At 42.4% G+C, this 17682-nt stretch overlaps 1 protein-coding gene across 1 annotated transcript in view; it reads right to left on the bottom strand.

Moving 5' to 3' along the window:
• LOC125240248 (protein diaphanous) overlaps nt 1-16008 on the bottom strand; it is a 70501-nt gene extending 54493 nt beyond the window's left edge. Inside the window, 2 exon segments of the mRNA XM_048148082.1 lie at nt 888-1067; nt 15815-16008. Of these exon segments, the coding sequence (XP_048004039.1) occupies nt 888-1067; nt 15815-15898 (264 nt within the window). The 5' untranslated portion in view covers nt 15899-16008.
• Between the last annotated feature and the right edge of the window lie 1674 nt (nt 16009-17682).

The raw sequence follows: 17682 nt of genomic DNA, 5'->3' as shown, positions 1-17682 counted from the left end.
TTCCACCCTAATAAGTAGTGTGGCACAGTTCTCTCATGCATGAGTGGATAGAAAGGGTAAGGGCTATAGTTCTAGCCCAATGCGGATGGGAGACTTTAAATAAAATGTTTGGATTCCTTCGCATATGCAGGTTTCTTCAAGATGTTTTCCTACACTGAGAGAAAATACAACCAGTTTTCATGTTCGTTCAACAAGTTTTTTGGTTAAAATAGTGCCTACGTGCTCTTTGGTTCAAACAACAAGCTACTTGTCATTTGAATCGGCAAAATATTTGAATCAACAAGTCGATTTTATAAAAACAACCTGACACATATTGTTTTAAACATACGTTTGGCTGATTCAAACGGATAAACCGCAACAAGTCGAACTTGTTAAATTCACAATGCTAATTTCTCCCAGTGTAGAAGCTAGTGTTAAATACGCTGTAATAACGTCGTCTCTCTCTGACACGTCATCCGCCTATTTCTGTCTCAACTCACCAGCATCTCCTCGAATCTCCTCTGCAGCTGATTATCGTCCAGCGCGTCGATCTTGCTAGTATACTGCTCGGCTCATCTTCGGCTCCACTCGGCTACACGGCTGGAATACTGTCGTCTCTCTCCGACACGTGTCATCCACCTGTTTCTGTCTCTACTCACCAGCATCTCCTCGAATCTCTGTAGCTGATTATCATCCAGCGCGTCGATCTTGCTAGTATACTCCTCGGCTCATCTTCGGCCTTAATCGGCTACACTCGGCTGTAATACTGTCGTCTCTCTCTGACACGTGTCATCCGCCTCGGTGTCGCCAATGATCTCAAAGCTGTACTCTGATTGCCTGAACGTGCATGCCATACGATTAAATAAATTAAATAAACGTGTCATCCGCCTATTTCTGTCTCAACTCACCAGCATCTCCTCGAACCTCCTCTGCAGCTGATTATCGTCCAGCGCGTCGATCTTGCTAGTATACTCGTTGGCGGCGTTCGGCTCGTCATCTTCGGCTCGACTCGGCTCCGCTCGGGGCACTGTGTCGTAGCCTCGCTCGATGCCGCCGCCTTTCTTCGGCCGGCCGAACCATGTGTCCAGCTGTGGGTAAAGAGAGGTATGGTTAATATTTGGGTCTACACAAAAATCCATCCATACTTATATTATAAATGGGAAACCTCGCCGGCGTCCGCTGGGCGCAACGCAAGCGTTCGTCCGGCGCACCGCTATCATTGCGCTCCGCTAACGCTCCACTGACGCTCCGCCTACGCTCTCAAAACGCGCATGTGTGGCCGAGCTTTAACCCCCGACTCAAAAACGACGGGGTGTTATAAGTTTGACGTGTCTGCCTGTCTGTCAGTGGCATCGTAGCTCCCGAACGGATGAACCGATTTAGATTGAGTTTTTTTGTTTGAAATCTCAATTAGTCGGGAGTTTCTTAGCCATGTTTGATGGAGACCGGTCGAAAATATCGGGGTTTTTTTTTTCAAATATAAAATATTGTGGTTAGGTTAGACTTAGGTTATTAAATAGTAATAGCGATAGCAATTAGAAATTGCGAAAATTCAGTTCAATAAATCAGAAACTCACCGAAAAAGGCGATCTTTCCCTCCCTTTATTACTATCTTGAGCGACTTTTAAAGTGATTTTATCACTTTTGTCACTTCTCTCACTTTCTGTCACTTTCAAACTATCCATTCTATCCACACAACTGAGTCTAACAACACTATCGCGCAATTTCGTGCCCCATTCGTTCGAAGCCATGTGAACGGTGCGATGCGCGAATATAAACTAAAGTACTAAACAAACAATACAGGGTGTTATTCCAAAACATATGAAAATAGACTCAGGGAGACCAGTGTAAGCGTGACCCTTGGGTAGATGGAAGATTACCCAGAGTGAGTTTTTGACGTGGTGTTCTCTGGAGCGTGGCCCGACACGCTCTTGGCCGGTTTTTGTCATCTTCGCTGTTATAATTACTTATAAGTTTTTCCTAGTCGTAGGTATGTACCAACTTAGAATAAGACCCATACGTTATTCGTAAAGCTATACTGTACAGTGTACAGTATACTAGTCACCTTGTGCTCGGCAAGCGATAGAAACAACTTCAAAGTCACTGTCTTAAAATACAAATGCAAAGTCATATTGTCTCCCAAAGTGTCTTAAAATCTATTCCAATCCTACGTACAGCCAAATTATTAAATATAGATACGGACAAAGTGCCAAAAATATGTACCCATAATATTTCACTCATACAAGCATAGTACGCGTTCACCTACACGAGCTTAGACTGAGTGCTAGGAACGCGCCTCTTTCATATATTTGATCGCCAGTGTCCGAGGTGTGCCGCGGCCCTGGCAGACGTGCATTTGTAAGTGCGATAGGGACGGCCATATGTATTATCATTTATCGCGCGACCATACTTGCTTGCCTAGTGCCTGGGTTCGAATACCGGTAAGGGCATTTATTTGTGTGATGAGCACAGATATTTGTTCCTGACTTTCTGAGTCATGGATGTTTTCTATGTAGGCACACCTTGGACACTGGCGATTAAATATTATGGAAGAGGCGCGTTCCTAGCACACAGTCTAAGCTAGGTGTAGGTGAACGCGTACTATGCTTATATGAGTCAAATATGACAGGTCGACTGTTCGCGTTTTTGACAGGCGTTAACTGTTAGGTAACCGAGAGGGGGTGGGCGGCACTTTCAGCGGGGAGCGGGAGTGGCCATACTGTACGATAGTACTCATTATACTGTGCCGTGGGACTCAGTCAATCTGTGTAAGAATTTTCTATAATCCATACTAATATTACAAATGGGAAAGTGTGTGTGTCCGTTTGTTTGTCCGTCTTTCACGACAAAACGGAGCGACGAATTGACGTGATTTTTTAAGTGGAGATAGTTGAAGGGATGGAGAGTGACATAGGCTACTTTTTGTCTCTTTCTAACGCGAGCGAAGCGAAGTATTATATATAGAGTCGTGTATACATAATTTTGACACTTTGTCCCCATCTATATTTTAACACCTTGACCACAGTATAATAAAGAGTATTATCATACAGTATGGCCACTCCCGCTCCCCGCTGAAAGTGCCGCCCACCCCCTCTCGGTTACCTCACAGTTACCGTCTGTCAAAAACGCGAACAGTCGACCTGTCATATGTCACTCATTGCCTTGACTATACTTAAGACCGTTTAGATTTAATAGTGTATTATGCCATAGTTTTAAATAGACGAAGATGAGTACACATTGAGTGTTAACATGTGCTAAAACTGCGTGGTGATTGAATTTAGACTTTATGTAATTGAAATGAGGTTTTTTATTGGACGGCTAGATGTATCTTTGTAGGAGAGATGACATTTTTAAAGTGTTATTGCTTGGATTCGAAGAAAATTCTGGAAATTCTGTTTGGTCCAAGTTTAATGTACTTCACATTACTCGTCATCATCCTCCTTGCGTTTTCCCGGCATTCGCCAAGGCTTATGAAAGCCTGGTGTCCGCTCTGACAACTAACACCAAGATAACACTAGTTTTTACCCCCGACGCCAAAACGACGGGGTGTTATAAGTTTGACGTGTCTGTCTGTTTGTCTGTCTGTGTGTGTGTCTGTCTGTGGCATCGTAGCTCCCGAACGGATGAACCGATTTCGATTTAGTTTTTTTTTATTTGAAAGATGTGTTAGTCGGGAGTGTTCTTAGCCATGTTTCATGAAAATCGGTCCACTAGGTCGCGGTCGGGGTTTTTTCAAAATTTTAATTTTTTTTTTAATTTGTTTGGATTTCTTTCAACCCCTTATTGCCAAGAGTGGCACTGAAACTTAGTAGTTCATGTGCTCTGCCTACCCCTTTATGGGATACAAGCGTGATTATATGTATATGTATGTATGTTAATTTTGTGGTTAGGTTGTTACGAAAGCGACTGCCATCTGATCTTCCAACCCTAACGGTAACTAGACCTTATTGGATTTAGTCCGGTCTCCTCACGATGTTTTCCTTCACCGAAAAGCGACTGGCAAATATCAAATGACATTTCGTACATAACTATGTGGTGTTCCGTGTGGTGATGGGTTAAGAATTTCACCATACCTTTTCCTCCCGTGGGTGTCGTAGAAGTTGACTGTGAGATATAGGTTTATTGCGGTGCGGACGATGGGCTGGCAACCTGTCACGTATTCATTCTATACAGGTTGTAGTTTTTATAACCGTCGTCTTATACCGACTCGCACTTGACCGTTTTGCATCCTCACCACATCACTTGTCACCCACTTTTGACATAATATTCCAAAAATACAAACAAAAACATCCACAACCACTAAGAACTCTACTGCATAAGACATAGGATTCAAATTGCAATGAAAAGTACATTGAATTTTAGGCTCTTTTATTACTAAGCTGATTTCATAATATACATTCACAAAAAAAAAATTAAGCTAATTTGAACTTTATTACAATCGCATAAGCTTGATAAGCTTATTAATTACTAACATAACTGCAATATGAACTGCCACAATAAGTCAGTAGCATTTTGAACTTTATACTCAAGAAATAGAGTCCAATATAAAATAGAATACAATTTGTACTTAATCCTTTATAGACGCGCGACTTCTTTGTTGATGATACAACCCAAATAAGAACCAAAATGTCGCAAGCGACAAAATTTAGTTGTTAAAATTTGAGTTCTATCAATTAATGCGAAAGGTTGATATTTCTTCGTAGTTTTTAGACAGAGTCCATTGACATTGGCACCAAAATAATATAATGATGTCTAAACTAAATGGGTAAACGACATAGATCGCAGAAACTCTTAGATGACTGGTATGTGATGCTATCATGGCACCACTTTTTAACCCCCGACGCAAAAACAACGGGGTGTTATAAGTTTGACGTGTCTGTCTGTTTGTGTGTGTGTCTGTCTGTGGCATCGTAACTCCCGAACGGAAGAACCGATTTAGTTTAGTTTTTTTTTTGTTTAAAAGCTGAATTAGTCGGGAGTGTCCTTAACCATGTTTGATGAAAATCGGTCCACTATGTCGGGATTTTTCCAAAATTTAAATTTTCACCAAAAATTCATATAATTTTCATAAAGTTAAAGAGAAAAAGTAGCTAATATCTGACTCTCTCCGTAATATGACATGCTTCATGAGACTATACCGGATGACAAACAGATTATTTAGATTCTGTTTAAAACCTTACGTCTATATTTTTTCTATGTCTATGGTAAACGATACCACACCCACGCTACTGCAAAATATCAAAACGTCGTATGTATATTCATTTTGTATGGCACATACGACTTTATAGAATTAACATAGTTCATCATTGTCATGGATCATTTGAGAATTACAGTGTAAATATTTATGCTAAACTAGCTTTTGCCTGCGGCTTCGCTCGCGTAAGAAGGAGACAAAAAGTAGCCTATGTCACTCTCCATCCCTTCAACTATCTCCACTTAAAAAATCACGTCAATTTGTCGCTCCGTTTTGCCGTGAAAGACGGACAAACAGACACACGCACACACACACACTTTCCCATTTATAATATATTCTAGTATGGATAATTAGCGATGACAAAGCGTCAGTACTTTTAAAAAATCTCGTATCTCACGCTGCTCCTCAAAGTTAAAACGCAGTAAGTCTATATGCATTCCATACATACTTACTACAATTTTCTTTTCATTGACAGACGAAGATACAAGTTTTTAGGGTTCCGTAGTCAACTAGGAACCCTTATAGTTTCGCCATGTCTGTCTGTCCGTCCGTCCGTCCGTCCGTCCGCGGATAATCTCAGTAACCGTAAGCACTAGAAAGCTGGGTACCAATATGTATATCAATCACGCCAACAAAGTGCAAAAATAAAAAATGGAAAAACATGTTTTATTAGGGTACCCCCCCTACATGTAAAGTGAGGGCTGATATTTTTTTTTCATTCCAACCCCAACGTGTGATATATTGTTGGATAGGTATTTAAAAATGAATAAGGGTTTACTAAGATCGTTTTTTGATAATATTAATATTTTCGGAAATAATCGCTCCTAAAGGAAAAAAAGTGCGTCCCCCCCCCCTCTAACTTTTGAACCATATGTTTAAAAAATATGAAAAAAATCACAAAAGTAGAACTTTATAAAGACTTTCTAGGAAAATTGTTTTGAACTTGATAGGTTCAGTAGTTTTTGAGAAAAATACGAAAAACTACGGAACCCTACACTGAGCGTGGCCCGACACGCTCTTGGCCGGTTTTTTTAAAAGTAGTGACGAAAGGTAACTGAGTATGAGATAATGATGTAAATATAAAAAAACTATTGATGTAGAGTTGGAAAAACATTTTTTTTTATTGTTATTATAACTCAAAGTCGTTATCTGCCCCTCTAGCACAACTTGCCTTGTCGCGCGCGAGTCCATACTTAAGTCGCGCTTGATGTATGGACTCGCGCGCGACAAGGCAAGTTATGCTAAAGGGTCTGATATACCTTAAATAAATATTGGGGACACCTCACAGATCAACCTAGCCCTAAACTAAGCAAAGCTTGTACTATGGGTGCTAAGCGACGATATACGTACTTAAATAGATAAATACATACTTATATACATAGAAAACATCCATGACTCAGGAACAAATATCTGTGTTCATCACACAAATAAATGCCCTTACCGGGATTCGAACCCGGGACTGCGGCGTAGCAGGCAGGGTCACTACCGACTGCGCCAGACCGGTCGACCGACCATATATATCAACAACCAGTGAATTACTAAGCGTGGCACTGAAGTTTTAGCAGTTTCATATGCTCTGTCTAACCCTTTTGGGAATATGAGGTCATGCTACACCTGTGTCACACCTCGGACACTGGCGATCAAATATATGAAAGAGGCGCGTCCCTAGCACACAGTCTAAGCTCGTGTAGGTGAACGCGTACTATACTTGTATGAGTGAAATATGACAGGTCGACTGTTCGCGTTTTTGACAGGAGGTAACTGTGAGGTAACCGAGAGGGGATGGGAGGCACTTTCTGCGAGCGGGAGTGGCCATACTGTATCCTGTCAATCCTGTGTGTAAGGGTCCTTACAATGGTAAGGACTATTTGAGAGTTGATGGTTATTGTCAGTGTCATAGTATAATTCCTGTCAAATAATCTATCAAACCGCAGTGGCCTATTTCACAATAGTGACAATTATCGCCCGACAGTGCCACTTCGCCGTTCATTGCCTGTTCAACAAGGAAATATTGACGCTGAGTTACTTATCAACCCAGAAATATGCACAGAATTGTCAGTGTCAAGTCACTGTGGTGAAATAGCCCACTGTCACAACTTTTAAAAAAACTTGTATCTTCGTCTGTCAATGAAAAGAAAATTGTAGTAAGTATGTATGGAATGCATATAGACTTACTGCGTTTTAACTTTGAGAAGCAGCGTGAGATACGAGATTTTTTAAAAGTAGTGACGAAATTAATCTTTGAACACACCTTTTAACGCCCCACACAGTTTCACTACCGAGAAACTGTTGGAAAATTGGCCAAAATGATGTCAGCTTTATTAAAAGTGATGATGATGATAGTGTGATGATATCATATGATCGCGGTAGGTCAGTGCCGTTGGCTTAAATTCACAAAACGTTTATACCTACTCGCGAGACAATTTGACGTATCAATCATCGTTATTCTCATTGCGTTATCCCGGCATTTGCCACGGCTCATGGGATTGGGAGCCTGGGGTCCGCTTTGGCAACTAATCCCAATACAGGGTGTAACAAAAATGGTGGTGATCCGTTTAAGGGCGTATTCAGTATCGTATTCTCATCAGGAAAAAGTAGGATAAAAAATTTTTTTCGCAAAAAATTTTTTTATCTTTGTATGGAGATTCGACCGATTCGCGCGGCCCGGCTCATACAAAAGTGAAAATTTTTTTAGCGAAAAAAAAAATTTCTTCTACTTTTTCCTGATAAGAATACGATACTGAGTACGCCCTTAAACGGATCATCACCATTTTTGTTAACCCCCGACGCAAAAACGACGGGGTGTTATAAGTTTGACGTGTCTGTCTGTCTGTCTGTCCGTCTGTCTGTCTGTCTGTCTGTCTGTCTGTTTGTCTGTCTGTGTGTGTGTCTGTCTGTGGCATCGTAGCTCCCGAACGGATGAACCGATTTCGATTTAGTTTTTTTTATTTGAAAGCTGTGTTAGTCGGGAGTGTTCTTAGCCATGTTTCATGAAAATCGGTCCACTAGGTCGCGGTCGGGGGTTTTTCAAAATTTTAATTTTGTGGTTAGGTTAGTTCTTACACTCTGTATTTGGAGTAAGCACTAGTTTTACGAAAGCGACTGCCATCTGACCTTCCAACCCGAATTACCCGAAGGGCAACTAGGCTTCATTGGGATTGGTCCGGTTTCCTCACGATGTTTTCCTTTACCAAGAAGCGACTGGCAATAACCTAACCTAACCACAAAATTAAAATTTTGAAAAAACCCCCAACAGCGACATAGTAGACCGATTTTCATGAAACATGACTAAGAACACTCCCGACTAACTCAGCTTTCAGACAAAATAACTAAATCTAAATCGGTTCATCCGTTCGGGAGCTACGATGCCACAGACAGACACACACACAGACAGACAGACAGAAATGACATTTTCGCACATAAGTGCCGATTAACTCATTGGGACACACACGTATACAGGATGTATTTTATGATCAATGAGTTTACGTGTTAAAATGGCATCAAAGTATTATTTTTTTTCAGTACAAATGGTGTTTTTTACGGTTGTCTATTGTTTGCCCGACAGTCATTTAACATAATATTCATTTGCCCGAATCTAACTTGCCTGAATTTCATTTGCCCGAATGATTTGTTTACCATAAAAATCATATGACATACTCGTTGTTTATCCGAATATTACCTTCCATAATCATACAATGCCATACTATTTGTTAGCCATATTATTAAGTGCAATAATATGGTTTCATAGAATATTCAAACGCCATAAGCAATTATTGCCATATTAATTGTTGCCCATATTATTACCTAACCTAACCTACTTTCTGATAGCAGTTTCATTTTCCAGGGGTCACAGTTCTAACCTAACCTAACCTACTTTTCCAGCAGTTTCATTCTCCAGGGGGTCACAGTTCTAACCTAACCTAACCTACTTTCTGATAGCAGTTTCATTTTCCAGGGAGTCGCAGTTCTAACCTAACCTAACCTACTGTCTGATAGTATTTTCATTTTCCGGGGGGTCACAGTTCTAACCTAACCTAACCTACTTTACAAGCAGTTTCCTTTTCCAGAGGTTCACAGTTCTAACCTAACCTAACCTACTTTCTGATAGCAGTTTCATTTTCCAGGGGGTCACAGTTCTAACCTAACCTACTTTCTGATAGCAGTTTCATTCTCTAGTCCTTCTAGTACCTATTATAGTAGTTTTCGATTCTGCCAAAGCACATTATGGAAATTGACTTTTCTGGACGCTAATTTGTATGACAAATGATGGTATGGAATGTGGTACTTACGGATTTCGATGATTCTGACAAATGACATTATGGAAACTGACTTTATGGGAAACAAAGTTTCTGGCACTAGATTAATATAGTAAACAATGATTATGGCATAAGATGTTATGAGAAACAATATTATGATTGTTGAATAGGATGGCAAATAAAATTATGGCAAATGAAATTCTGGCAAATGGGGGTATCCCGTTTTTTACGCACTAGGGCGAGAAGTGGTTCATTATATGCCAGGTCGAAACTTCGGAGGCCATTCTGTACTGAAAAACGTCGTACGATACACGTGCCAAAAGGAAATTTCGTAACTCGTGTCGATTTAAAACACTCCCTTCCATCGGTCGTGTTTTAATTTATCGCCACTCGTTTCGAACTTCCTTTTTTACGCACTTGTATCGTAATGTTCCTTACTATTGGTCACTAGCGGTTGAAAAGTTTTATGAATATTTCTATGTTTACGTGTTAAAATGGCATTAAATATTATTAATTTTATGTGTTTGTTTACGTAATCGAGTTCGTTTGAGATGAGAACATCAGATGCTCTATTTGGCATATTATTATTTAAATGACACTATATGTTACCAAATGTTACTCATGCATTATAATATTATGGGTGTAACTTTGTAAACATACTAATATAATAATTATAACCCACGTGTAAAATAGTAGAATTAGGCACAAAGGAGCAAAGTGAGATATTTACGGCGAGGTCGATTAGTGAATCCTATTCTGAATGACGTGAAGGATTCTTAAATTGAATTCGGGGCATAGCGAGGTATTGTTATATAGAGGATGAGAGGAGATTAACGAAGAAAGTATATGAAAACCGGCCAAGAGCGTGTCGGGCCACGCTCAGTGTAGGGTTCCGTAGTTTTCCGTATTTTTCTCAAAAACTACTAAACCTATCAAGTTCAAAATAATTTTCCTAGAAAGTCTTTGTAAAGTTCTACTTTTGTGATTTTTTTTCATATTTTTTAAACATATAGTTCAAAAGTTAGAGGGGGGGGACGCACTTTTTTTTCCTTTAGAAGCGATTATTTCCGAAAATATTAATATTATCAAAAAACGATCTTAGTAAACCCTTATTCATTTTTAAATACCTATCCAACAATATATCACACGTTGGGGTTGGAATGAAAAAAAATATCAGCCTCCACTTTACATGTAGGGGGGGGGGGGGGGGTACCCTAATAAAACATTTTTTCCATTTTTTATTTTTGCACTTTGTTGGCGTGATTGATATACATACTGGTACCAAATTTCAGCTTTCTAGTGCTAACGGTTACTGAGATTATCCGCGGACGGACGGACGGACGGACAGACAGACATGGCGAAACTATAAGGGTTCCTAGTTGACTACTGTCGCCCCCTTTATACCCGACGTTGTGTAACACACATGCCTGAATCCGACTTGGGTATAGATCCGCGTGGGCAACAAGGGTTCATCATATCAGTAATACATATAACGCCATGCTACATGAGAGTAGGAGAAGGGGTCGCTTTCGACCACACTGTTATATGTATATTTACTCCAGAGTTGGCATCGCACGTCTGTTAATGAGAGTCAAGTCTACTGGCCTATCCAGAGTGACTCTCCCTGTACGATCGGTTCGCCTCCAGACTAAGTACTAGCTGAACATATAGTACTCTGGTGTCCTACACACCACCTGGACGTGGGGGCGCTGCCCCCACGGGGTCCTCCATAAGCCTGCCCCCACTAGACCCGACCCTTACTCCAACTCATAACCGACCGTACTACATGCTTTGCCTGTGTGCTTCCGGTACACACTCCGGGGAGCCCTACGCTCCCCAGTCCAATGTCCTTGTATTATTTGTCTAGGTAGACACCTCAGGATTGGACTACGACTTAGTGAAACTACGTTAACCAAAGGCCGTTGGCTAACCCTTTGTTCCACTCCCATGTAGCTAGTATTGTCGATTATACAAGTATAAATATGTGTGTAAACACTCACCAGGGCAGGCTCCTGTAACGGCGTGGAGGCGCTACATGTACTCCTCATTTCATACACCCCGCGCCGTCTCACGCCACGTGCACGTACCTTGCTTTTCTTCCAATGGCGCCAATGTGCTTCCGTCCCGCCATTGGAGCTGTCATTCGAGCTGTCCGTGTTGCCACATGACAAAGTAGTAACCTATTCAATACCACTTACCAATTTACATCGCGCTCGGCGCGACACTCTCGACAGCGAAAAAAGGTTATTGCAGCAAGGCGAGCAAGCTCCGCGTCCACTCCAGGATCTTATCCCTGGCTCGAATCGCTGCGCTCCGCTTGCTCCGACCAACGCCTCTCTCCTCCGGCTGCTCCCCTGATGGTGGGACTTCATCAGGACTGGATACTCCACAGTCACCCGTAGAATCAATCTCGATGTCGGGTTGTTCATCGAGTGCAGGTGTAGGGTTCAAACTCCTTGGAACCTCCACCTCTCCAGTGACCTCCTCGACCTCAACAGAATCTGCCGCCATGGGTTCTATGTCAGGTGTCTCGTCCTCCACCTCCAGCGGGTACAGATGGCCAACAGAACGTGTTAAAGTAGAATCGTCAGTCTTGACCCTCGCTACTCTACATTCGCCATCGCTTCCTCTGATCAGTTCGTGGATCTTCCCCACTTTCCAGAGGTTCCTGTTCTTGAGGTCCGATTTCACTTGTACGAGGTCGCCTACTTGTGGTGATCGAAGAGATTTCACTCTAGGCTGCTTGGGTGAGTTGTTGTATCTCTCTCTGAGACTAGCCAGATACTGTTGGATGAACATTCTTTTAAATTCCTCCAGAATGCTATACCCTCTCTTCCAGCTTTCAACAAGGTCGCTCTTTGTAGCCGTGTTACAAGTCGGTGAATCCACGGTGGACGGTCTCATAGTTAAACATTGTCCTAGGCTTAAAAAATCTGCTGGACAGAGAACATGTTCCACTTCAGTGCCGACTCTTGTCAGTGGTCTCGAATTAAGCACATTTTCCACCTCTTTCACCACTGTTAGTAGCCTGGTATCGTTAAGAAGGTGTTTTTCCAGTGTTCTTTTGAGGCAATGTTTTACCATGCCTATCAGCCGCTCATAAAATCCACCGTGCCACGGTGCTAGTTGACATATGAATTTCCACTGGATGTCATTCTTAACGCAGAATGGCTGTTGTACCATTTCAGCAACTAACTTGAAGCAAGTCGCATTGTCTGAGTATATCCGTTGCGGCTTGTTTCTCACAGCTATAAACCGTCGCAAGGCTAGGAGACATTCTTCAGCTGAAAGATCCTTTACAAGCTCAAGATGTATGGCTCTTACCGTCAAACACGTGAATAAAGCTATCCATCGCTTCTCTTTGCCAGTCTGGGTACTCACAAATAGCGGTCCTAGATAGTCAACACCAGTATAAGTGAAAGGTGTGTTATAATTCACTCGTTCTGGAGGTAGTGCCGGCGTAGCTGGTAAACGGTATGGACCACCTCCGTGTTTGACACACTGGGTGCAGCGTTTTAACACTTTCATCACCTGGGCTTTCCCCTGTGGTATCCAATAGCGTTCTCTGATGATACTCAATGTGTGTGGAGCACCGACGTGGTAGTTACTCTCATGGGTCTCCTTGATGACTCTGTCGGTGAACTCAGAGTTTTTTGGCAGTAGTATCGGATACTTCATGTCATAGCTCCAAGTGGTATTCGCCATACGTCCACGGCACCTCAGAAGGCCGTCTACATCGACAAAAAGATCTAAGTTTCGTGCTAAATGTGTTCTTTTACCATTTAGTTCTTCTTGAAAGTGACGTTTTTGTAGATCTTTTATCTCAGACACTCTTTTGTTAACAGTGGTCTGCTGCTGGATACCCTCTTCACTCTGATTCTCAGGATTGTCAAGTTCCATGGTTCCATCAGTAGGATATTCACCATTCTCTATGTGTGTGTTCAAATCCTGAGTCTCCATAGGTTCGTCGGGTTCACTGGGACTTTCTTGCTCCAGGGCTTCACGTTGGTCAATGTTATCACCAGTGGATACTTCCTGTGTCGGTTCACCTGGGTAGTCACCCAGGACCTCCCCAACGGAAAGAAGGTTTTGATGTGACTCATAGAGTCTATTCTGGGGCCAGCAGGATTCTTCTTTGACAAGAAACTCTGGTCCGTTAAACCAAAGTTGTCTTTTCTCTTCAAACAGTTCGGGTCGTGTCGCAATGTCAGCAGGGTTTTGCTTTGTGTGGACGTAGAACATCTCTGTGTTGGGGTGGTCACGCTTTATTTCATTCACTCTGTTAGCAACAAAGGGTGGAAGCAATTTATTCGACCTCATCCAGCTGAGTACGACCAAACTGTCTGACCACAAATATTCTTTCTCAATGTCAAGATCAAGATGGTTCCTTACATATTTCAGGAGTCTACTTCCAATCAGAAATCCCAGCATCTCCACCATTTCTTGTCGCCCCCTTTATACCCGACGTTGTGTAACACACATGCCTGAATCCGACTTGGGTATAGATCCGCGTGGGCAACAAGGGTTCATCATATCAGTAATACATATAACGCCATGCTACATGAGAGTAGGAGAAGGGGTCGCTTTCGACCACACTGTTATATGTATATTTACTCCAGAGTTGGCATCGCACGTCTGTTAATGAGAGTCAAGTCTACTGGCCTATCCAGAGTGACTCTCCCTGTACGATCGGTTCGCCTCCAGACTAAGTACTAGCTGAACATATAGTACTCTGGTGTCCTACACACCACCTGGACGTGGGGGCGCTGCCCCCACGGGGTCCTCCATAAGCCTGCCCCCACTAGACCCGACCCTTACTCCAACTCATAACCGACCGTACTACATGCTTTGCCTGTGTGCTTCCGGTACACACTCCGGGGAGCCCTACGCTCCCCAGTCCAATGTCCTTGTATTATTTGTCTAGGTAGACACCTCAGGATTGGACTACGACTTAGTGAAACTACGTTAACCAAAGGCCGTTGGCTAACCCTTTGTTCCACTCCCATGTAGCTAGTATTGTCGATTATACAAGTATAAATATGTGTGTAAACACTCACCAGGGCAGGCTCCTGTAACGGCGTGGAGGCGCTACATGTACTCCTCATTTCATACACCCCGCGCCGTCTCACGCCACGTGCACGTACCTTGCTTTTCTTCCAATGGCGCCAATGTGCTTCCGTCCCGCCATTGGAGCTGTCATTCGAGCTGTCCGTGTTGCCACATGACAAAGTAGTAACCTATTCAATACCACTTACCAATTTACATCGCGCTCGGCGCGACAACTACGGAACCCTAAAAAGAGTGGAAGGGTCAGTTGGAAGTGGACGACCTAGGCGAACCTTTCTAGATCAAATCGGGGAAATATTGCAAAAAGGCCAGGCCAGAAGTCAGAAGTACTCGAAACCGACGAGCGTGTATGAGAAACGTTATGAAAGTGTGTGAAGCGAAAGTGGTTTGTCAGGATCGTAGTAAATGGAAATCCGTGATCTCTGCATACCCCTCTGGGAAACAGGCGTGATTGTATATATGTATGTATGTTACATAGAATCATGAGCGGAGTTCAACGACCGAGGTAGAAATAGGAACTTTACTACCATGTGACACATACTGTTTTTTACAACACCTATGAGGAAACCCCCGAAATATGAATTATTTTATAGATTATGAACTCTTGCTGTCAAAGCGGACCCCCAGGCTCCCATAAACCGTGGCAAATGCCGGCATAACGCAAGGAGGACGATGATTCTAAACTCTTTTCGTTGCGTTGATATTTTCATTGGCTGTTGCCAAAGTCCCTGAACAGAAAAATGGGCAGCATTTGGAAAGCTACGTCGAGATTTCACATCGTCGATCCACAGTGCCTGAAGACAAAAGTCTTCAATCAGTGCGTCCTACCCGTCATGATCATGACGCACGGAGCCGAAACGTGGACACTGACGGTACGGCTGGTCCACAAGTTCAAAGTCGCTCAGCGGGCTATGGAAAGGGCTATGCTCAGCGGGCTATGGAAAGGGCTATGCTCGGCGTCTCTCTGCGGGATCGAATCAGCCTGATCGACATAGCCCACCGTATTAGCAAGCTGAAGTGGCAGTGGGCTGGCCATATTAGCCGTAGAACCGACAACCGTTGGGGAAACGAGTTCTTAAGTGGAGACCGCGTCTCGGCAAGCGTAGTGTAGGACGCCCTCAGGCAGGATGGCTGGCAGGAGCTGGATGCGAGCAGCCGAAGATCGGAAACGGTGGCGTGAAATTGGGGAGGCCTATGTCCAGCGGTAGACTGCGATAGGCTGATGTTGTTGCCAAAGTCCCTGTACAGAAAAGTGCAACTTCCCTTCTAACAGGAAAGAAAAATACCCTCTCCGAATGAGAAAAAAAAATCCGCTTACCCTGGTTTTTCTCCATGTCTCCTTCCGTTTGATCCTGGGTAAACTTTTGTATTTTTTCACAATCTCCTGTTCACTTTCATCCATGGTTAGTGTTTGCAATCACAATCACTATTTAGCACATATCACTAAACATATTGTTAGTTCTAATTAGGTTAGTCATTCCTGTGTGTATCGTTATGAAAATGTTTTACACTAAGTTAAAATAAATGTATAATAATTAAACCCCTTTATTCATAAACGTACACTAAAGTTATACGCGCCGGCGTCGTACGATACACGTGCGAAAAGGAAATTTGTAACTAGTTTCGATTTAAAACAATCCCTTCGGTCGTGTTTCAATTGATCGCCACTCGTTTCATCTTTTTTTTTTTATATACTACGTCGGTGGCAAACAAGTATACGGCCCGCCGATGTAAAGCGGATGTAACCTATTGCAACTCAAACAGTGTAGTGCCACCCCATTAGAAACTTGTACATTTTTTTGCTGTGTTAAGCAAACACACGAAAAAGTGTAACAAGGGTTCGGGTTGCCGACGACTCAAAGGACAATCAAGTTAGTCGTAAGTGTCAGCACACCGCACCCTCGTTGAGCTCTGGCAATCCTTACTCACCGACAGGAACACAACACCTAGTGTTATTTGGCTGCGGTCTTTAAGGCTTGAGGCATACCCCAGTTGGGCTCTGCTCTAGATTCGAGCGAGACGATATCCGCTGTGCTGTGCCCTACCACACAAAGCGGAATATCATTCGCTATGCCCTACCTCCTACCAAATCTTCCTTTTTTTCGCACTTGAATCGTAACGTACTATTACAGTAGTGAATAGTCTAATCGAAACTGTAATTTTTAACCCCCGACGCAAAAACGACAGGGTGTTATGAGTTTGACGTGTCTGTCTGTCTGTCTGTCTGTGTGTGTCTGTCTGTGGCATCGTAGCTCCCGAACGGATGAACCCATTTAGATTTAGTATTTTTTTTTTGAAAGCAGAGTTAGTCTGGAGTGTTCTTAGTCATGTTTCATGAAAATCGGTCCACTATGTGTCGTGGGTTTTTTTCAAATTTTAATTTTGTGGTTAGGTTATTAGTATCTAAGATCTAGTATATAAAAATAACTTTGTTTTTATGTTGAATTAATGACAAAATAATTTGCACCAGGGAACCCCAACCTTTTTGCAACGCGTCCGTTACGAATAAGTTATCAATGAAAACTAAGTAGGACATTGTTCGAGATAATCATACTATTATCAACGACTGATAAAAATACAGTATCATTGCGTTTCAAAATATCTCCTTATCTAAATAAATAAAAGTCCATTTATGTCTTGGTCACTGCATCGAAATTTGTTAACCCCCGACGCAAAAACGACGGGATGTTATAAGTTTGACGTATCTGTCTGTCTGTCTGTGTGTCTGTCTGTGGCATCGTAGCTCCCAAAGGGATGAACCGATTTAGATTTAATTTTTTTTGTCTGAAAGCTGAGTTAGTCGGGAGTGTTCTTAGCCATATGTTTCATGAATATCGGTCGGTGGTTATCGGTTATCCGCGGACGGACGGACGGACAGACAGACATGGCGAAACTATAAGGGTTCCTAGTTGACTACGGAACCCTAAAAAACGCAACCTACCTTAATATTAGGTGCCTTAGGCGCCTATCCAAGTGCATTTATCATACAGTCCGCTATGAAAGCGCTTAAAAAAGCCATCTCTCCGCTTATAACTTATAATTAACTCTGGACGATCACGGCCTCGCGTGACAATACATTTCTTTATTTCGAATGTTTGCATCGAAAAACGTGTTGATTCATTTAGTAAGTAATCTATTATACAACAGTCAGAATGAATTAACGCTGCCATTACTAAACAAACCAAA

Source organism: Leguminivora glycinivorella, chromosome 27 (assembly GCF_023078275.1).
Source record: "Leguminivora glycinivorella isolate SPB_JAAS2020 chromosome 27, LegGlyc_1.1, whole genome shotgun sequence".
Lineage (NCBI taxonomy): Eukaryota > Metazoa > Arthropoda > Insecta > Lepidoptera > Tortricidae > Leguminivora > Leguminivora glycinivorella.
The sequence above is the reverse complement of the archived record's forward strand: the minus strand, read 5'-3'. Positions and strand labels throughout refer to the sequence as shown.